This window comes from Somniosus microcephalus, chromosome 7 (assembly GCF_052327205.1).
Source record: "Somniosus microcephalus isolate GS21.2 chromosome 7, FLI_Smic_1.0, whole genome shotgun sequence".
NCBI lineage: Eukaryota > Metazoa > Chordata > Chondrichthyes > Squaliformes > Somniosidae > Somniosus > Somniosus microcephalus.
The window spans coordinates 174741270-174763750 of NC_140993.1; the positions used below are offsets into that span (position 1 = coordinate 174741270).

Sequence of the window (22481 nt, forward strand, 5' to 3'; positions counted from 1 at the left end):
AATTCCCCAGCTGTAGTGGTGGGATTTGAACTCACGGTCTCTGGATCATTTGTCCAGGCCTCTAGATTACTAGCCCAGTGACCTTAGCACTAGGCTACGGGGGAATTAGTATCACCTAAGGACACAATGTCTACACTGGCTATCATTCAGAGCTTAATTGTTTGGTCAGGGACCTTTGCAGATTGGAATGTGGTCATTTTCAGGCAAGGTTAGAAGTAGCACAGATCTGAAGCATCCAGTAATAAGACTGTTTTACATCGGCAATAAAGTATGAAATATTATTTTATTACATCAATGGGCCAAAATACATCAATGGGCCAAATCTTAATTCTGGGGAGACAAACAATTTCACAGTAAACATTTTACTATCAGCAATCTTTATTAAGTGTTGCTTTTTCTTACAGAACGTACCAAGATAGTGCTGTGAACAAAAACAAAATTACCATTTTACAATGTTAACATTGAACTCGTGAACCTCAAATATGCATTAATGCGACATTTTTTAATCAATGCCATCCATTCATTTGGTCTTCAACACTCAGACCCAAAATTCTGAACCTTAACTGCTAACTGCCAACATGCATTAAAATGAGAAGCAAGTGTACATTTATAATCACCTCCCGTAAATATAAACAGATCCAAGTCACGAAACTATAAGCCCTTACACAAGAAAATACTTTGCCATGTATTAATGCGAAAACTAGATGAATAGGATTTTATTTTAAAATAGCAAAAAAATCCATACAATTCCATGTTGGAAGAGAATGCTAAGTAGTGGAAACTTCTGTTCAGATTATGGCATTTTCCTACAAATGTGTCTTGTACCATATAGTTGGAACAGATAACACCTCCCAGAAGCAAGAAATATCTTCCACCATGTCTTTAATAGACAGTTAATATTAATAACCTTGCACAAAACATAAGCCATCACTTTTAAGCTGAGCCATAGCTTGGGTCTGCTTGTCACCAAATTCATGCCATGCAGTTTTTCGATAGTTCAAAATAATCCATTCTGGAAAAACAGGTGTGAAAATGTAATTCATTTCAACTGAGTATTCCATACATCAAGATAGTTTCTCTGTGGTATAATGTGTGGCGTGGCTTTTGAACAGTCAGTCATTCAAGTCTGAGGAGCATTTTCACCAAAAAGTATTCCACTTAAAACAAAGCAATTTTTGCTGTTGAGGGCCGAAGTAGTTTAATTAATACAAATGACAATTTTTAAATGTAGTAATCTAGGTCCAGGTCAGATCCTGTGAGCTGTTAAATACAAGATGCAATGTAGTGAGACATAGGCACAACTGATGGAAGAAAGCCATTATTTGCAACTACTAGTACTATGTGCTTGATTTGTAACGTGTCAAAGGCGAACCAGACTTAAAACAGCATTTTAATGAGCTTGTTGAACATCGGAAACCTCTTCTGTAATGGCCTCTGTGGCACTTGCGTTTGCTGCAGAATTTAGAACGTTCCCAAAATCACCACCTCCTTCCTTGTTGCCTGCGACCTTGGACTTAAAAAAAAGTCAAATGAATACAGACAACTATAAAATGTGGTTAAAGTTCAATGCAAAATGAGACTGCTAAAAAGCACTTGTACTGAAAAAGAGTCTTGCAAATTCATTACAGTAATGTTTTGACAAGCCATTAAAAATCAGCATGGAAATGGAATTATGTTTCACAAACTTATTAAAACATCAAACTAATACCAATGAATTGACTGTATAAAAAGCTTGACTGTACTGTACCCACGTTGAAATTAACAATCTTGCAAAATACAAAATGGAACAAAGGGTACAGATTTTTTTTAGATCAGTTAACTAGAAGCTCACATCTATTCTCCCTTCTACCAAAGCCCAACTAATAGTTCAAGCTACTACATAGCAGGATATCCACAATCTCTGGCTTAATTGATGGAAATGTAACCTGCAACCTCCAACTTTGTGGAACTGTATGTTTGCAATCAAGCAACCGTGCCACACCATTTCTTTTTTGAGATGACTGGCTCAAGTGCAACACAAGAGCTCAAGCTCGTGCACATTTTTAAGACGATAAGTAACAGAGGGATCCATGATCCTTCATATCATTAAACATCACAACAAGTACTTCTGCTTTTTCACCTTCAGGCAGCACCAGATTGAATCTCCGCTGCTAACCCCAACTAAAATGGATGAAGTTGTTCCAGGTCATGGGAGCCCCTCCCTGTAACCAATATTGTTAGGGAAAGGGATCTGAAGCAGAAGGTCTCCACGTATCAGCAAATTTGATGATTAAAAAAAAAACACACATATATGCATCCATCCTCCGGGTTTACAAAGGCGGAGGCATGAGAGGCACTTCAAAGTTCTGGCACTCTACATTTTATGTCCCTGGGGCCATAGGTTTAAGCTTTGTATTAAAAAAGAGTTTTCTACACCAACTCAAGCACAACTTATTAAAAAGTCAACAAATGCACTGTATTGCAACTTTCTTGCATCATTTACCTTTAAGTTTTCAACTCTATCTTCAAATGACTTGAAAGTTGGTGAATTTCTGAAAGAATAGAAAGAAAATGTTAACACTTACACATCCAATAACATTAAAAAATGACAATTTCTCACCGTCATTCCAGGTTCAACCATAATATTTTAAAAAGTCAATTTAGTTTTATTTCCTAAACTATTGCAGAATGATAGAGACATTCGCCTTACCCCATTTAAAAAAAAACTAGCATTAGGTAACTGTACAGGTTATACAACACTTGTGACAACAAAGTCAACAGAAAGCACAGTACTAACAGCTGACACAGACCAATATAAAATCAACTTTGGTGGCATTACAGAACAGAAAGCAGTGATGTGTATGTCCATGAATCATTTAAAAACATGCATTTAGACCATTATTTCAGAACAAAGATACAGAGAATCAATGTAGTTCAATGCACAAAATGTTCAAACAACTTGAGTGCATCTACCCTAAAAATTATTTTAACCTTTATCATACTACTGTAGCACTGGAGGAAAGTGAAGTTTCGGAAAAAACTTGTTTAAGGCATGTTCTTCCCTTCTTTTCTTGGGACTGCCACATTACATACTATTCCCTGCTGGAAAAATGGGCGTGTTGCTTTTCGCCTTTACCAATATAGCAATGAAATCAGTGAGTAGACATGCAAGAACAGCTAGTGAAACTTGGATTTGATATTTTTTCCTCCATCCTTAGGGGAAGTGCTTCTACTTGCACTTTAGCTGAGTGTGAACCCACACCTTACTACTCAGTTGTACAGGATAGCTAGGGTTTTGTGCAAATAGAGCAATGAGGTAATCCACACAGCTCCATCATCAAAAATAAACTTTCCCCTCTCTCCCACCCATCAAAACCATGCCAAAAAGTGACCAGCAACTGAATTTAAAAGTTGTAGTTTCTACCAGCCCTGCAATGTAGGCTAGACATTTCAGATCAAGGAAAGCCACAACAGCATGATGGCCAAGTCAACATTAAAATTTGCAAACAAAACTTTCAAATATCACTAGGTATCTGCTAGCTACAATGTGGCTAAACACAAATTTTATACACAATGAATTAGCAATAACATTTTACTTCAATGTATTGTTGTATAATACAGTACCTCATCGCAGGCATGCTAATTGAGTGTCGTAGGGAGTGAATGCTAATCGGCCAGCATTAAGGAAACAGCAGAAAGTTAGTTTAGAAACATGTACAACTCCATTTACTATATTAAAAACAAATATCACTAGGAAGGCATTATGTTCTTGATGCAACTGTTCAGCAGACTACCCTTCTACATACAACATTACAACCAGCCATGCATTTCTATTTCCAAGTATCGTTTAGTTTCACAAATTGTACACTGATTGATTTCGTACTTCAATATTTAAAAGTTCACCTTTCTTACCTAAAAGAATGTGAAAAAGCATGTAATCTGCAGGATGCCATCATGAGACGGTGAGCATTAACAAGAAAAGTGAACACAAGACAGATCACTACCACTGTAAATTTTATCGATTTTAAACATTTCAAACTTTATTATCCTTAGTAATAGTAAGGGATAATTCTAAAGTAGCCAGATTTTTCAGAAGTGGTTTACAGGATATATCTATAAGCTATGGTCAGTTCCTGAATAGACAATGGCCTAATCACAAGGGTGTAGATATATATTCTTGCAGAAGCTTTTTAAAAATGTTTAAAAATAAGGATGTACAAGACTAAGTGCATCTGAAATATATTCTAACTCTGCAGTGCTCATTGACCTATCTTGTAAGTTATTAATACTCTCAGCCTAAATACTTCTCGGTTCAAGATAAAGTTATATGCAACAACTCTGGCCCATTTGCTCCAGGGCTCAAGAAAACCAACAAAAAATGTAATTGCTCAAATTTGTGTTTTTAAAAAAAAAAAGTCAATTATTGTTTCAGTTCCAAAAGCAGAGAACAATGTAGTAATGACAGAATAATTTTCCATAATTCTACTTCATAGTTTGAACATTGGGTCAGATGTTAGTAACATGCACTAGAAAACACTGAAAAAAACAACCTTGGTTTTGATCAAGAATCAAATAGCATTAAAATATAACCCAGCAGAGCAAAATACACTACAAAATGAATGCAAGCAAAAATTCAGTACCAACTCTGGTCCAAATTTAAAATTCTAGTACTGTATACGGCTCCCATTCAGAAGTACAATCAAATGCATAAAATGTCTTACAAAGTAGTCAAGCTTCGAGTAATCAAGATTCAACTGTAGAGAGGTTACAAGTGTTAGTGTTAAGGTGACCCATCACATAGGTTAAAAGGGCAAGTATATGCTGCCAAATTTATATATAATCCGAAAAGGAGAATTCCTGACATTTAGCAGGGTTTCTCAAGTCACATGATTACTGTATTTTATGCTTCAGAATTGGTGGTTAGAGGCAATTTGTAACAGTTACTTGTTGAACTTCCCCCAAATATAACATGGAAGTTCTGCTCCAGCACCATTATGAATGGTGTTTGTCGTCCACTGTGTCAGACTGGGGCATGTCACAAATGTTTGTTCCCAGAGTGCTTCCAACCAGCAGTCCAGACTTCTTTCCCCGCCCCCTACCCCACTCCTCAATTTTTCTTTCCTCGTGGTTCTGACTTGAGATGGGGTATAGCGCTGATGCCAGCAGCCCTCCAGTACCTCATGCAAGTGGCTATTCTTGGCACACAAGCCTCGACAATAACTGCCAGGCCATTTAACCAAAGGAGAAGGGCATCACAACAGAGCCAGATCCTGCCCTCACATGATGAACTTGTGTACTTTCTGGTGTTGGTCACTAGAAAGAGATCAAAATGATTTCCCTCTCTATAGCCTAGTGACATTGAAGCCAATTGCTACACCCCTACTGACAACCATATCACCTAAAACACCATAAAGCAGAACTTGGTACTTCTGAATGATTAGTACCTAAATAGGTGGTGCATTAACCAGCAATTCTAAATCATAAAACACTAGCAAAGAGAGTGAGAGAGAGAGAGAGAGAGAGAGAGAGAGAGAGAGAGAGATCAAATGTACAAGTATGTCCTTTCATAAAAAGGATTATGGCAAACTTCAGTAGAATATAATTCCTGCTTTGAATAAAGTCAACAGACAGGCAAATATCCTCATTAGGCTATGATTTGTCTGCAGCAGTGCAATTGCAACACTTCAGAGGGCCTGAAAATCAATCCATTCACAGACCGATCCAAGGTGGTATGCAGGCAATGAAATAATGCTGTGGCAATTCTAGCAATGCCTGGGCCCAAACATTCCTGTGGTCGGAGAGAGCATAAGTCACATTTACACCCATGAGAAAGGGGGAAGGAAGGAAATGGGCTGCATCCCGGCTCATCCATCTCGTTTGGTCCAGACCTTTAAATTCCAGTCGGGTGGGGGAAGGGTAGGTAAGATTTATCTGCCCTCTCCATACAAAGGGGGTGTTTTTGGGTGACTGTGGAATTCCCAAGCTTACCTGGGAAGTTTCTCCCTTTATACCCTTGACAGACCTCAGCAAAACTCATACCAGTTAAAACATGGCATGAATCCCTTTTGAGGCCTTTTACAGGCCCCAAACCTTCTCTACAGCAATGTAAAATAGATTGCAGAGGTGCTTCATTATCATCTCTAGTTGTAGTGGGAGCTGAAGAGATTTAACAAAAAAAAAATTATTCATCCTACTTAGGCTTCTTTACAAGAGAGCATTGGCTCAATTTAGCATGGCCACCACTGATGCGCTCTTGTATGTGCAGGTAGGCCACACTATGCAAAGGACCCGGATCCGTGGAACATGAACGCAAACACACATTCCACGTTATGAAAACCGGAAGAAAGCTGTGCGCAATCAATATGTTTAATGCATTTCACTTGGGCAAACAGGTTAGTAAAAGAACCCAAATTAAATGTTTTTGAAAGAAAGCTGAAGGTTGCTCTCCTGGTGAGATATCTTGCTACAACAGAGATGCAGCAAAATAGGTGTATAGAGGTATAATGTCAATCCAGAAATAGAGTTCTTCCTTACTTCAGAAAGGACACGTCACAAGCACCAGTGAATGAGCTATCACTTCAGAGAATCACCATACCAGATTTCAGAAATTCTCTTTTGAAGGTTATATTTTTGATTATATTTGTCAGCAATTAAGCACTGCAACAAACTCACTTCACACTTCATGTTCAGCAGCTGTTCAGTCTTGAATCAATACTAAACTACAGCAGTTCTAAACTACATTTGTTCAGAACAGGACAAACATGATGTCTTAGGCAAGCCTTAAGGCCAAAAAGTCTTAATATCTGCAAAACCTTACAATCATTTTTCCAAAACTAGAAAGGGAAAAACAAGTGTACATGCAGGAACACAATTTAATCAGCTGCTTACAGACATTACTAAGTTATTTTCAAATGGCAAGTCTGTGTGTCCAGAGCTGTAAGCTACTACATTGTTGGATATCCTTATTGGGAGAAGGGGGGGGGGGGGGGGTGGTGGCGGCGGAGAAAGGAGCAAATACTATGCGTTTTGTGGCAAATAAAGCAGTAAGAAAAACAACTGCATTACCTGCCTTCAAATGGAAGCACCCTCTACATACTGGAGAAGGAAGCCCAAGTTGACAAGATGAAAAGTGGGGTTCCTCCAAGACAGTGGGACATCATCCAAGTGAATTTTCCCCTCTGGTACTATATAGAGATGCTCTTTTGGGAAAAGGCATCAGTTAGTTTCCAGACGTGGCAGAACACAAGAGTTAATTATTTTATAACATATGATCCTCCAACAGGTTGAGTGGGATCTTGGTATGTAGAGGATACTTCCATTCAAGAAATGAAGACAAAGAATGTTTAGATTGCCTACCTTTGCTCTTCATTCCAGCATCTTCCACAGGTCACACTGTCAGTAGTATTTAAGAGGAGGGGTTGGTTGTGGGAGGAAAGGCAATCTTCTCAATCTAGACGAAACACCTTCCTCCAGAACAGACCTGCCAAAGTGCAAGTCATCCTTAACCAACAAACCCAAGGAATAATGCTAAGAAAAACTATGGGTCGTTCCAAGTCACAGCCTTGTATATGCAGTTTATAGTAACCTAAAAGGTTAGCCTATGATGCAGATCTAGTAGAATGACTTAAAATTCTACCTGAAGACTTCTACATGCTATATACTACAATGCAGAATACATTACAGCAGTTGTTTTTTCAGTCATTGTTTCAACCAGAAATATTTGTTACATGTGATACAAATAGTTGGCTAATTGTCTCTAACATCAATATAAGCCAAAGTCGTATTTGTAGCTATAAAATTGAATCTATGCTCGAACACATGTTCCTGAGGTGGAGGACAAGGTAAAGGGAAAATAGTTTTGCTGCAAATTTAACTAAAATCACTTCAGGTATAAATTTCTGAGGTAGCCAGAGGATATCTACCATGCCAGACAAGATACAATTATTTAAGTACCAGTGCCTGGAGTTCACTTTTCCAGTTGAGCCAAGCACAATGAGAAAAGGTGTTCTCCACAGTAGAAATTTTAATTTTTGAAATGCAAAACTTGAAAAGAAAATACAGTGCACAAGGTTACAAAGTACTATGTTAAATTCCCAAGGAAAAGTTGAAGGAACAAAGTAGGTCCAGATTTCCAAACTTCTTTCACAAAACAGAATACAGAATTATGTTCCTGAAAGTGAATAAGCTTGAGAAAAGCTGGGAAAGCTTGCATTAGCTGCATCATGAAACCCCACTAGAACTTGGTTGTAGACCTAGGCTTAAAATATGTTAAGCACACTTCAAAATATCCAAGATTTCACATGACAATAAATACATGTTTCCTGAAACTAGATTGTGGCTAGCCAATCTCCCATGGTAGACTGCATGAATAATTATCAATCTTCTTTTCATAGATGTTTGTGCAGTTTGTACAATACCCAATATTTCTTCCAAGTTTTTTGGGATCACAAAATAATGGAAACATAACCTTTCATTTCCTGACTGTAATGGCATTCGTTAAAAGGCAATTCCTGTATATGTAAGGAATTCCAAGTCAAAATAAAAGGGACAGACCTTGTTTCTGTATTGAATTCCACCAGTAAGGTGTGAAAAATAAACAGCTCCTCTCTCCACCCTCATTAGTCCCATGACGGAAGTGTCATTGCTGCTGAGGGACAGGGACTGGGTTTGGGCCAGATGTGTTAGACTTGTGTGCATATCTGCTGATTAAGACAGGCCAGAATGTTTCTTCTGCAGAGTCCTTAAAGCAGCCTTAATACAAGCCTTTCTTTGATCGGCAGGCAAGAAAATATTCACCCGGAAATTTATTGCTGAGCCGTAGAGCATGTTCCTAAATTAGAAATAATAGAAGCACACAGCTACCAACATGGTAAAGTGAAGCATGTAAATATGGTCTACTCTGGTTATCACAGCCCAACTCCTACCAAGATGAAGTAGAACAAACTAGAGGAGCTTCAAGGCTCAAAAGAGGTGTTGAATTCCAGTCACCTAGTAAGCTAATTCAGTACTGTGCACCTTTTAACAAACAAGCAGTTTCAAGAAAAACACACATTTGGTTAATGAATAGCAAATATAAGTAATGTGGAGATGCCCTTTTGTTGATCTTCCTGTAAACCTCAACATGGGCCCTGTTTGGCAACAAGGACTTTTGGGGGTGTAATCACCAAACTTCACTAATGCCAATCTGTGGGGAGTACAGCGAGTTCCAAACAGGTGGTACACGGGGAGCTGATTAGAATGTACAAGTGGCATCAAAAGTGTGCGGTCTCTAAGGTTTAACACTTCTTCAGATCAGAAAGTAGAGATTAATCTCTTGAATGGGGCATGAGTGTAAGTTTTAAGGGACCAAGGTGACACTTTCACAATGTATTATGGCTCCTTTGACTTATTCCTGTGGCAAATGCTACTATGATGGACAGGCCACCATCTCTAGAGCTGGTCATTTTTTATATACAGAAAAGAAAGAATTGAGAGTACAGGTTTGTAGACACTTATAGGGTGAAGTCACACCATGTGATGTTAGCATGCAAACAGGTAATTGCATTTGTATGCTAAAACCATCTAGCATGATTTCATCCCATTGGGTTGTTCACCAGCAACTTTGAAAGTCAAAGAATATAATCTAACAGGTCTAGAAGAGGATTTTACCAATAACTTAGGAAAATTCTATGAAAATCACCACCTTTGGAATGAAGAGAGTAACCAACTTTGGGAAAATTCCAGGGGGAAAAAATAGCCTTATACAGTAGAGGAGAAGGATCATTACCACGCTCAGTGATTTTCCCTGTTGTCAACCTGGGTTCAACTCTAATGGTATTGGAATGAGCAAGAACATTGAGATTCTCTTCAAAAATGATTTTAATTCTGAATGGAAAGCGATAGTGATAGATCAGAGCAGCTCAGATTTAAAATATTGCACCATTTTAAATAGGAAAAAAAAAGTATATGCACAAACGTCTGACTTGTAATCTGTTCCAACTCAGTATATTTCTAAGTTTTCTAATTTTGCATTTGTAAGTTTTCCATTTAGAATTTATTTCCAAATTTCTGGAGCTACTCTCTAGTAATCATATGCTGTTGGCAACACTGGACATGTAGAAATTTCTGTTTGGTTGAATACAGTATTCCTGCATACATTTTGAAAATGACCATTTTTTAAATCAATTTTGAAGTTTATAAATGGATATTAATTTCAAGATAAAAGTCCCAAGAAGTAGAAGGGAAGCAGAATTCATTTTGATTATATATTCAAACCTACTATATAAAATACTGAAACAAAATAATCTTAACAGTAAACATTTAATTTATTGTCAAGCGCAGAAAATGTGAATTTAAAAATAAAAGGTTCAACACGTAAATAGTAAAATACACTTGGGGGGGGGGGGGGGGGCAGGGGTTGGGGGGTTTGGAGAAGAGTAACCACGATACACTATTAACTTCAGGCTACAAAATTCTCCATGTGCAATGCAGGTTTTGAACAAACTACACAAATCTAGGAAGTTCAGATATTTCACTAGTAATCCAGACAATAAAAGTGCTTTGTAATCACACTCTTCGAGTTAAGGTACTATATAATAACTATAGGCAAAAGTACAGTAAGTATTGCATTAATAAAAAGATTCAAATTCTAGGATTGAATAACCATGAGAATGGTTACCATATTCTCATCCTTGTATTTCAATAGCAATTACTAAATGGACCCAATGTTGGTGTCATTGCACTAGCATAACTGGATGGTAAAATGTAATTTTAAGCAACATTTATAGTATAGTAGAAAATAATTTTCCCACCATCATACAGACAAGAATCTAGTTATATAAATCCAATTCAGATTCCACTGCCTGAAGATGTTAAAACTACCAAACAGTTGTTGCGTCAAAGGGGAATTTTACTCCTCATTTTTCTTGAGAGCTGGGGGAGGAGAAGGAAAGAGGGAAGGAGAACAAAACAAAATTTGAACTTCTATTCCTTCAGATTTCAGTTAAATTTCTGATTTGATTTACAATAGCCTTTTTAGATATTTACACCACATACAACTTAACTGCTGCAAAATTTTCCATATTAAAGAAAACATCGGTTTATCTGTCCCTGATAAACCAAAATATCAAGATGCACAGGACATGGTCTAAAATACTTTAACTTCAACATTAATAAGTTCATTGCTGTCACAGAAAACTGTAATGGTCTTCAAGTAGACCATCTTCATGGTCTCTAAAATTCATCAACTAAAGTTAATACATGCACCCCTCAAAACAGACGACAAATACACAAAGTTCTGGACTGTTAAAGCATTACAAGCTTGGGTTGATTTCAACATTCAAATCATTAACAGCCAACTGACAATTAATTTTACTTAAAAAAATTATACTCCAAAAAGGGTAGAAACATAAATTTCTATGTATATCTAATCAAGTTCACTTGAGAAATTAGAGGTCTAACAAGAATTGGAGAGATCCTGGAAAATTACAAAATTATTCAGTTCTGTTCGGGCAATCTCAACAAAGTAGAAATCACTCGAGGTGATGCAGTAATAGGTATTTAAACTATATTATTTTTGATACAGTTATGTGACCACTGCCGTAAACACGAAGGGCTATTATGGCAAAACAAGTTTTACTTGTTGGTTCATACTTCCAACTAGGTTAGGTCACACTTCCAGTTAAAATATTTAAAAATTGCAGCTACATCAACCCAATAAGTTTTATTGAATTTCATGTACCTTACAGTTGGGCATGCAGAATGCAACACTTCTCTTCCATGAAAAAGCACACAAAGTGATAACAGAAAATGTCTTCCGAAACAAGTATTGCATTCACAGATGGGTGATGGAGCACCAGGAAAATCATGTGGTGGTCCAAGGCCTACAATGCGCCTGAAGAACCAGCAGCATGTACAAATGAGATTGGCAGCCAGATGATGCAACCCTGAAACTCTTGCTGCACAAGAGACATGCCTTGACACAAAGGCATGGAAAACACAGGCAGAATGGAAAAAGGAGTAGCTCTGATAATAAAGGATGACATGAGGGCAGTAGCGAGAAAGGATCTTGGCTCGGAAGATCAGGAAGTAGAATCAGTATGGGTGGAGATAAGGAATAACAAAGGGCAGAAAATACTGATAGGAGTAGTATATAGGCCCCCTAACAGTAACTGTACCGTTGGACAGAATATTAATCAAGAAATAGTAGAAGCATGCAACAAAAGTAATGCAATAATCTTGGGGGACTTTAATCTTCATATAGATTGGACAAATCTATATGAAGTCTGGAGGACGAGTTCATGGAATGCATTCGGGACAGTTTCGTAGAACAATACGTCATGGAACCAACCAGGGAACAGGCTATTTTAGATCTTGTACTGTGTAATGAGACAGGGTTAATTAGCAATCTCTAGTAAAGGATCCTCTGGGGCAGAGTGATCATAATATGATATAATTTCACATTAATTTTGAGATTGACTTGCCTAAGTCCGAAACTAGAGCCTTAAACTTAAATAAAGGCAATTACACAGGTATGAGGGGCGAGTTGACTAAGGTAGATTGGAAAAATAGCTTAAAAGGGCATGGCGGTAGATAAGCACTTAAAGAAATATTTCATAATTCTCAACAAAAATACATTCCATTGAGAAACAAAAACGCCACAGGAAAAGTGATCCAACTGTGGTTAACTAAATAAGTTAAGGATAGTATTAGATTGAAAGAAGTTGATAACGGTGTAAAGAATAATAGTAAGCCTGAGGATTGGAAGAGTTTCAGAAACCAGTAAAGGTTAACCAAAAAATTGATAAAGGGAAAAAATAGAATGAGAGAAAACTAGCAAGAAATATAAAAGCAGATTGCAAGAGCTTGTACATGTATACAAAAAGGAAGAGAGTAGCAAAAGTAAACATTGGTCCCTTAGAGGCTGAGACAAGAGAAATTATTTTGGGGAATAAAGAAATGGCAGAAACATTAAACAAATATTTTGTGTCTGTCTTCACAGTAGAAGACACAAAAAGCATACCAAAAATGGTGGGGAACCAAGGGTCTAATGAGGGTGAGGAACTTAACGTAATTAATATAAGTAGAGAAAAAGTACTAGAGAAACTAAATAGACTAAAAGCCAACAAATCCCCTGGACTTGACGGCCTACATCCTAGGGTTCTAAAAGAGGTGGCTGAAGAGATAGTGGATGCATTGGTTTTGATCTTCCAAAATTCTCGATTCTAGAATTGTCCCACCGGATTGGAAGGTCGCAAATGTAACACCGCTATTCAAGAAAGGAGGGAGAGAAAAAACAGGGAACTGCAGGCCAGTTAGCCTGATATCAGTCGTCGGGAAAATGCTGGAATCCATTGTTAAGGAAGTGGTATCAAGTCACTTAGACAATCATAACATGATTAGGCAAAGTCAACATGGTTTTATGAAGGGGAAATCGTGTTTGACAAATTTATTAGAGTTTTTTGAGGATGTAACTAGCAGGGTAGGTAAAGGGGAACCAGCAGATGTCGTATATTTGGATTTCCAAAAGGCATTCGATAAGGTGCCACATAAAAGGTTATTACACAAGATTAGGGCGCACGGAGTTGGGGGTAATATAGTAGCATGAATAGAGGATTGGTTAACGGACAGAAAACAGAGAGTAGGGATAAACGGATTTTTTTCAGGTTGGCAGGCTGTATCTAGTGGGGTGCCGCAAGGATCAGTGTTGGAGCCTCAGTTATTTACAATCTATATTAATGACCAAGATGAAGGGACCAAGTGTAATGTATCCAAGTTTGCTGATGATACAAAGCTAGGTGGGACAGTAAGCTGCGAGGAGAACAGAGTCTGCAAAGGGGTATAGATAGACTAAGTGAGTGGGCAGTAAGGTGGCAGATGGAGTATACTGTAAGGAAATGTGAGGTTAACATCGAAACATAGAAGATAGGAGCAGGAGTAGGCCATTCGGCCCTTTGAGCCCGCTCCGCCATTCAATGAGATCATGGCTGATCATCCAAATTCAGTACCCTGTCCCTGCCTTCTCCTCATATCCCTTGATCCCTTTAGCATTAAGAAATATATCCAACTCTTTCTTGAATATATTTAATGAACTGGCCTCCACCGCCCTCTGTGGCAGAGAATTCCACAGGTTCACCACTCTCTGGGTGAAGAAATTCCTCCTCATTTCAGTCCTAAATGGCTTACCCCTTATCCTTAGACTGTGACCCCTGGTTCTGGACTCCCCAGCCATCAGAAACATCCTTCCTGTATCTAGTCTGTCCAGGCCTGACAGAATTTTATAGGTTTCGATGGGATCCCCTCTCAATCTTCTAAACTCCAGTGAGTATAAGCCCAATCGACACAATCTCTCCTCATACGTCATTCCTGCCATCCCAGGTATCAGCCTGGTGAATCTTCGCTGCACTCCTTCCATGGCAAGAACGTCCTTCCTCAGGTAAGGCGACCAAAACTGCACACAATATTCAAGGTGTGGTCTCACCAAGGCCCTGTACAACTGTAGCAAGGCATCCTTGTTCCTGTACTAGAACCCTCTTGCTACGAAGGCCAACATACCATTTGCCTTCTTAACCGCCTGCTGCACCTGCATGCTTACCTTCAGCGACTGGTGCACAAGAACACCCAGGTCTCTTTGCACTTCCCCTTCTCCCAATCTATTGCCATTCAAATAATAATCTGCCTTCCTGTTTTTGCCACCAAAGTGGATAACCTCACATTTATCCACATTATAGTGCATTTGCCATGTTTCTGCCCAATCACCCAACCTGTCCAAATCGTACTGGAGTTTCACGACATCCTCCTCACAGCTTACCCTCCCACCCAGCTGTGTCGTCTGCAAATTTGGAGATATTACATGCAATTCCCTCGTCCAGATCATTAATATATATTGTGAACAGCTGCGGTCCTAGGACCGATCCTTGCGGTACCCCACTAGTCACTGCCTGCCACTCGGAAAACGACCCGTTTATTCCAACTCTTTGCTTTCTGTCCACCAACCAGTTCTCTATCCAAGTCAATACCTTGCCCCCAATCCCATATGCCTTAATTTTGCACGCTAATCTCTTATGTAGGACCTTATTGAAAGCCTTCTGAAAGTCCAAATACACCACATCCACTGGTTCTCCCTTATCTATTTTACCAGTTACATCCTCAAAAAATTCCAGTAGATTAGTCAAGCATGATTTACCTTTTGTAAATCCATGTTGACTTTGTCCAATCCTGTCACTGCTTTCCAAGTGCTCTGCTATTACATCTTTTATAATAGACTCTAGCATTTTCCCCACTACCGATGTCAGGCTTACCGGTTATTCACTTTGGAGGAAGAATAGACAACAGAATTTTTTTACATGGTGAGAAACTTTCAAATGTTGGTGTTCAGAGATTTGGGTGTCCTCGTGCAAGAAACACAGAAAGCTAGCATGCAGGTACAGCAAGCAATAAGGAAGGCAAATGGCATGTTGGCCTTTATTGCAAGGGTGTTGGAGTATAAGAGTAAGGAAGTCTTGCTACAATTGTACAGGGCCTTGGTGAGACCACACCTGGAGTACTGTGCACAGTTTTGATCTCCTTATCTAAGGAAGGATATACTTGCCTTGGAGGCGGTGCAACGAAGGTTCACTAGGTTGATTCCTGGCATGATAGGGCTGGCCTGAGGAGAGATTGTGTAGAATGGGCCTATACTCTGGAGTTTAGAAGAATGAGAGTTGATCTCATTGAAACATACAAGATTCTGAAGGGAATTGACAGGGTAGATGCTGAGAGGTTGTTTCCCCTGGCTAGAGTGTCTAGAACTAGGGGGGCAGTCTCAGGATAAGGGGTAGGCCATTTAAGACTGAGATGAGAAGGAATTTCTTCACTGAGGGTTGTGAATCTTTGGAATTCTCTACCCCAGAGGGCTGTGCATGCTGAGTCTTTGAGTACATTCAAGGCTAAGACAGATAGATTTTTGGACTCTAGGGGAAATCAAGGGATATGGAGGTCGGGCAGGCAAGTGGAGTTGAGGTCGATGATCGGCCATGATCTTGTTGAATGGCAGAGCAGGCTCGAGGGGCCGTATGGCCTACTCCTGCTCTTACTTCTTATGTTCTTATGTTCAAAATCCAATCCTCAGATGCAGGAAATCCAAGCACAGCTATGCAGTAAAACTCTTCACAAAAACAAAAACACAAAAAACTCTTACCTTTCTTCTCCTCTTTCTAAACTGCTTGCCTGCATCCTCTTCTACACACAGGTCTGGTCCACTAAGACTGCTCCTCACTGCCTCACAGTTTGCAAGTTGGAAACTTTCAAGCTCTAAACTTCCCTGCTCTTAAAGCTGCTCCCAGATTGGTTCAAAAATGTTGCTTCCTTGGTGCATTTGGACCGATAAAAGGAGCAGCATTTTTGAATGATTCATTCAGGAATCGCCTTTTCCAATCTTCAAGGCCCAGGGAGTTTGAACCACTATGGGAAGGGTTTGTTGCATGCAAACAGAAGGAGTGAACTACAGGCAAGCAGAAGGAGCGAGCAAGCAGGATTAGGCGCGCAGGCTGTATTGGACACTGCTGCAGTATCGGATTACAGGGGACGAAACATTGGAACAAACTGGCTAAACATGTGAACTGCTACATGATCACAGGGCAAAAAGAATGGAATCAAAATGAAAGAGGGTAGGAGAAAAAAAAATACCACAGAAAAGAAATGCTAATGCCAACTTGAGAATGGACATAGAATTGGAAAGGAACTGTAAGGAAGAGAAGCCCCCTTTTGACACAATTTTCAAGCTGGACATTAAAACCTGCTGAGCTGTGGCAAAGCAGCAAAACCAGATGGTTCAATCAAGAAGGAAGTGTAGCTAAAGGAGACGTCTGTGTAAACAATGAGGGATTAGGCCTTGACGCGATAACAGAACTCAATGGGCCTCTTCAATAAACAATCCTCATCAGAAAGTTTGCCAGCTAGACGGCTGAGATTTGCGTGAGCTGTCCAATCAACTGTTACTGTGGTCTTTACATGATGGAAATTTACTGAAAAGGAGGTTTGAGATCATGCGGGCTTTAACTTTAAAACAAAAACTGCGATATATTATTGGTTATCATGATCTAAGGCTATCATCGATAGGTCAATGAGGCCTTGATGTAACATCCTGTCCACCATTGAAAGGAAAAGATATAAAAGCTGTTATGGTAACTTCATTACTGCAGTCGGAAGGAAGTGGCCTGGCCAGTCATCTCACCTACGAGGATTAGACTGCAGTCATGGGATCGGAAGGAGAGCTGCGGTCAACAAGAAGGGAACCCGGACGATCGTCGGCAGGAGAGCTGCAATCGAGGGGTCGGAAGGAGAGCTGCAGTCAACAAGTAGGGAACCCAACCGATAGTCGGAAGGAGAGAGCTGCAATCAACAGGAGTTGGCCACTTCGGGGTGATTGTATGACCAGTTACAGGAAACTCTTTCGTATCTGGCACTGACGGGACCGGGATGGTGCCGGTTGATTAAAAATTCCGGATAAGGGAGGAGGTATATCTACCGAGGCTATTTTTAACAAACAAAAATTAAAAAAATCAAGAAATGTGCAGTATAATTGGGTACTCACCTACAGAGACTTCTGACAGCACCAAGCCACCGAGTAGTGGCAGTTTGGAGAACTACCCCCACTGACTAACTCGGCCACCGCGGGACACTCGGACTCGGCAACATTTCCGATTATTGAGGTGTTGTTTTCAGAGTATGAATTTTGCCGGTTATTAGAGAATTCTGGATATTTAGGTGCCGTTCAAACGAGTTTCCTGTACTTGGGCATTGTATTGCGAGAGCATCTTTATTGCTAAGAGTAGACTAAGAAGGGCATTGTATTGCCAGGCAGATGAAGAAGGGCATTGTATCGCCATGTAAATCTATAAGCATTTTTTTTCCCTTTTCTCTCTTCCTTTAATAAACAACCTTATTTAACTTAAGAGCTTTTGGGTGATTCACTAATTATTTCCCTTGTAATTCGCAGGTCAAAACTACAAGCCTGAGAATAGGAGAGCAAGGCTTACAGAACATACAAGCAAGCTCATTCAGTGGGAGCGGTTAGAAAAGGAAGATGTTTGAATGTACAAGGTAATCGAAAGATAACCTAGGGAGTGTTTCACCAGCAGGTAAATACTTAGATCATACTCTAATCAGGAACTGGTGACTTACACAGTACAGAAAACAAAGTAAATTGCAGATTGAGGGAGAGAGCAAAAAAACTAAATAGAAATGGGGAGGGGAGAAAAAAAACAAAGTGCTATGAATGAACATCTACTTGCATCTATGAAGCCAAAAATAACCAATACAGAGAGAGTATAGGCCTAGAAATTCAGTTAGGGGCGCCCAGCTCGCCTGGGCGCCGGAATTACCGCTGCGTGCGGAGCCACTTGCGCCAGCGGGAAATTCAGTTTCAGCGCCCCAAGTGGAAGCCGGCCGCTAAACAAGGGTTTCGGCGCCCCGCTTGGGACGCTGAAACTGAATATCGGCGTGTAAAGTGCCGCAGCGCCACCCGCTGCGGCACTGCAGGCCTTCCTCTCATTCTTAAGGGGGAGGTGCCTGCAACAGCGCGATCCCCGCTCGCGAGTGCTGGCAAATGAGCCCGGCACCAAGGAGAAGTGCCGGGCTCTCTGGAAACAGCCGGCAATGCCGCGGGGGGGGGGGGGGGGGGGGGGCGTGTAGGAGGCCGGGGAAGGAGGTGCGGGCAGGCAGCCGCCGAAAAAGCGGCCGGCCGCACCTCCACCTTAACTCGCCCCAGTACCGGCACAGGTAGGCCCCGTGTACCGGTCGCTGTTTGCGGCCGGCGCGGGGGAGGCGGCAGCAACCAAATATGGCCAGCGGGGCGCTGCGCACACCGATGACATCATCGGTGGCAGCGCAGCGCTAATGGCTAACGCCGCCATTAGCGCCCCGCTAAATATCGCGGTAGGTTTGCACAGTGGCGCAAAAGCCCTCTTTGGGCGCAAACTGGTGGCGCAGGCCACTAAATTTCTAGGCCATAGTCTTCAAAAATTATGGGAGCAAAATGTATTTTGCTCACAACAAGAACAGGGTGGGGGAGAGGAGGAACAGACACAGAAATTGAAAGTTATATTTGGGTAAGGTAAGCAACAATTTACTAAAGACCTTTTGTAGTAGCAAGTCACAGCAACATTAATTTACAATGGTGTCACCTGTATCAGTACATTCTAAGGTACTGCAGCACTTGTAAATGTTCCAGGCTATCAACATCAAATAATCCAATTTGACTTAAGCAGCTAGTATACTTACAAAGGAATACTTGAGTTTAGACGCAGAACTGTGAACTTGTCACTTACGAACAATTTCAAATCATAGTCAAACAGGAAAAAAAGCTTGAAATATATTAATGGTAATGTAGATGCAAGATTTTATCTTTTGGAACAGTTAAGTGAAAGTGCAGCAAAAATTCATTATTTCTACTCGAGAAAATTGCTCGAGACTTACCTAACATCTTCAAATTTTTTGGTAATGGCAGAGCCAAAATTAGTAAATGCAGAGGAAGCCTTCTGACCAGCCTGAGAGAGGGTTTCGGATGTCTTCTTGAATCTGTAGAATTTAAAATTAAAAAGATTAATATCTTGCCTAAAGCCATCACATTTAAACATGGCACAAAAAAGGTGATCTGAAAGTTTTCACATTTTCCTACTGGTTCCATGCTCGTTTCTCTGTACAAGTACATCTCAATTATTTCCAAATCCTAGGTCTGCTTCCCTTCTTAGATCTTTCACATTTTCTATGCATAATGTGCTGAATTTACATCATATCCTGCAACTCACCCAAGAGCAAAGCCATGGGAAATATATTATAATACTAGCCAATCTCCCATAGGATGCACACGGAGACAAGACTCAGTGTAGTCTTCAGGTGAAGTGGGTTAGAAGGCAAAAGATAACTGTACTAGCGTTCACAAATGAACAAGTCGCCATTTTTTGTCATATATTCAAGGAACATAGGAACAGGAGTAGGCCATTTAGCCCCTCAAGCATGTTCCGCCATTCAATGAGATTATGGCGGATCTGTGACCTAACTCCATACCCCCGCCTTTGCCCCATATCCCTCAATACCTTTGGTTAACAGAAATCGATCATTCATTTAAAATTAGCCACTGATCAATCATCAATTGCCGTTTGCGGAAGAGAGTTCCAAACTTCTACCACCCTTGGTGTGTAGAAGTGTTTCCTAATTTCACTCCTGAAAGGTCTGGCTCTAATTTTAGACTATGCCCCCTAGTCCTAGACTCCAAAACCAGTGGAAATAGTTTCTCTCTCTCTACCCTATCTGTTCCCCTTAGTACCTTGAATACTTCAATCAAAATCACCCCTTAACCTTCTAAATTCCAGGGAATACAAACATAACTTGTGTAATCTCTCCTTGTAATTTAACCACTGGAGCCCAGGTATCATTTTGGTAAACCTACGCTGTATGCCATCCAAAGCCAATATATCTGGAGTGGGAGGATCCAGTTGTCGTGGTCCATGTTGGTACCAACGACATAGATAGGACAAGGAAGGAGGTTCTGCTGAGGGAGTTTGAGCAGCTAGGGGCCAAATTAAAAAACAGAACCACAAGGATAATAATCTCTGGATTATTACCTGAGCCACAAGCGAATTTGGCTCGGACAAATAAAATTAGAGAGATAAATGCGTGGCTCAAAGACTGGTGTGGGAGAAATGGGTTTCGCTTCCTGGGACACTGGCACCAGTACTGGGGCAGGAGGGAGCTGTTCCGTTGGGACAGGCTTCACTTGGCCAGTGCTGGGACTAGAGTCCTGGCGGATCATATAACTAGGGCTGTAGAGAGGGCTTTAAACTAACTAGTGGGGGGGAGGTTCCTAGAGAGCAAATAATACAAATGACAACAGAGAAGGTCATAGACTTAGGTAGCAGTGGGGAAATTAAAAACCAGAGCATGTCAGGAAAGGGCAGAAGGTATGGAGTAAAAGGTAAAGTAATAAAAAGGGCAAAAGCAGGAACTAAGTGTCACAAAACATCTTTGAAAGTTCTCTATCTGAATGCACGTAGCATTCATAACAAAATAGATGAGTTAATGGCACAAATAACGACATATGTGTATGATCTTGTGGCCATTACAGAAACATGGCTGCAGGGTGACAATGCCTGGGAATTAAACATACCAGGTTATTTAACGATCAGGAAGGACAGGCAGGAAGGAAGGGGAGGCTATGTTAATAAAGGAAGGAATCACTGCAATACAGAGAAATGATATTGGGTCAAAAGATCAGGACAATGAAACAGTTTGGGTGGAGGTAAGGAATAATAAGGGGGAAAAAAACACTAGTGGGCGTAGTCTATAGGCCTCCGAACTGTGGCAACTCTGTTGGACGGAGTATCAATCAGGAAATAGTTGAGGCTTGTAATAAGGGAACATCTATAATTATGGGGGATTTTAACTATCATATTAATTGGACAAATCAAATTGGGCAGGGCTGCCTTGAGGATGAGTTCATTGAGTGTATTAGGGATGGGTTTCTTGAGCAGTATGTAACTGAACCGACCAGGGGGCAAGCAACCTTAGATCTGGTCCTGTGTAACGAGACAGGATTAATTAAAAATGTCCTAGTAAAGGATCCCCTTGGAATGAGTGACCATAACATGGTTGAATTCCATATTCAATTAGAGGGCGAGAAGGTTGGATCTCAAACAAGCGTGCTAAGCTTGAATAAAGGAGACTATGAAGGTATGAGAGCGGAATTGAGTAGAGTGGGTTGGGAAAATAGATTAAAGGGTAAGACGATACATGATCAGTGGTGTACATTTAAAGAGAGTTATTTTACAACTTCCAAAAAATATATATTCCACTGAGAAGGGGTGTAAAAGAAAAGACAGCCATCCGTGGCTAAGTAAAGAAATTAAGGATAGTATTCGACTAAAAACAAGGGCATATAAGGTAGCCAAATCTAGTGGGAGGATAGAGGATTGGGAAAACTTTAAAAGACAGCAAAAAATAACAAAAAGATTGATTAAGAAAGGGAAGATAGATTATGAAAGTAAATTAGCAAAAAATATAAAAACAGATAGTAAGAGTTTTTATAGTTATAGAAAAAGAAAAAGGGTGGCTAAAGTAAATGTTGGTCCCTTAGAGGATGAGACCGGGAAATTAATGGTGGGAAATATGGAGATGGCAAAAAACACTGAATGAATATTTTATATCAGTCTTTACATTAGAAGACACTAAGAATATCCCAACATTGAACAAACAGGGGGCTAAAGGGGGGGGGAAGGAGCTAAACACGATCAAAATCACTAAGGAAGTGGTACTCGGTAAAATAATGGGACTCAAGGCGGATAAATCACCTGGACCTGATGGCTTACATCCTAGGGTCTTGAGGGAAGTGGCGGTAGGGATTATGGATGCATTGGTAATAATTTTCCAAAACTCCCTGGACTCGGCAATGGTCCCGGCAGACTGGAAAACTGCTAATGTAACACCCTTATTTAAAAAAGGGCAGTAGACAGAAGGCTGGAAACTATAGACCGGTTAGCCTAACATCT

General features: G+C 40.2%; 1 protein-coding gene across 7 annotated transcripts in view; it reads right to left on the reverse strand.

Annotated features, from left to right (window-relative positions):
- Positions 1-264: 264 nt before the first annotated feature.
- Positions 265-22481, reverse strand: part of tpd52 (tumor protein D52) — a 127971-nt gene continuing 105754 nt past the window's right edge. For 4 of the 7 annotated variants that reach the window (XM_085993220.1, XM_085993224.1, XM_085993227.1 and 1 more), the window contains 5 exons: positions 19414-19515; positions 3892-3918; positions 3604-3645; positions 2483-2531; positions 265-1513 (listed from right to left, as the gene is read on the reverse strand). In XM_085993220.1, coding sequence (XP_085849346.1) covers positions 1391-1513; positions 2483-2531; positions 3604-3645; positions 3892-3918; positions 19414-19515 — 343 coding nt within the window. In that variant the 3' untranslated portion in view covers positions 265-1390. The remainder of the gene's footprint in view (positions 1514-2482; positions 2532-3603; positions 3646-3891; positions 3919-19413; positions 19516-22481) is intronic. The other 3 variants (XM_085993221.1, XM_085993222.1, XM_085993223.1) reach the window with 3 other exon arrangements.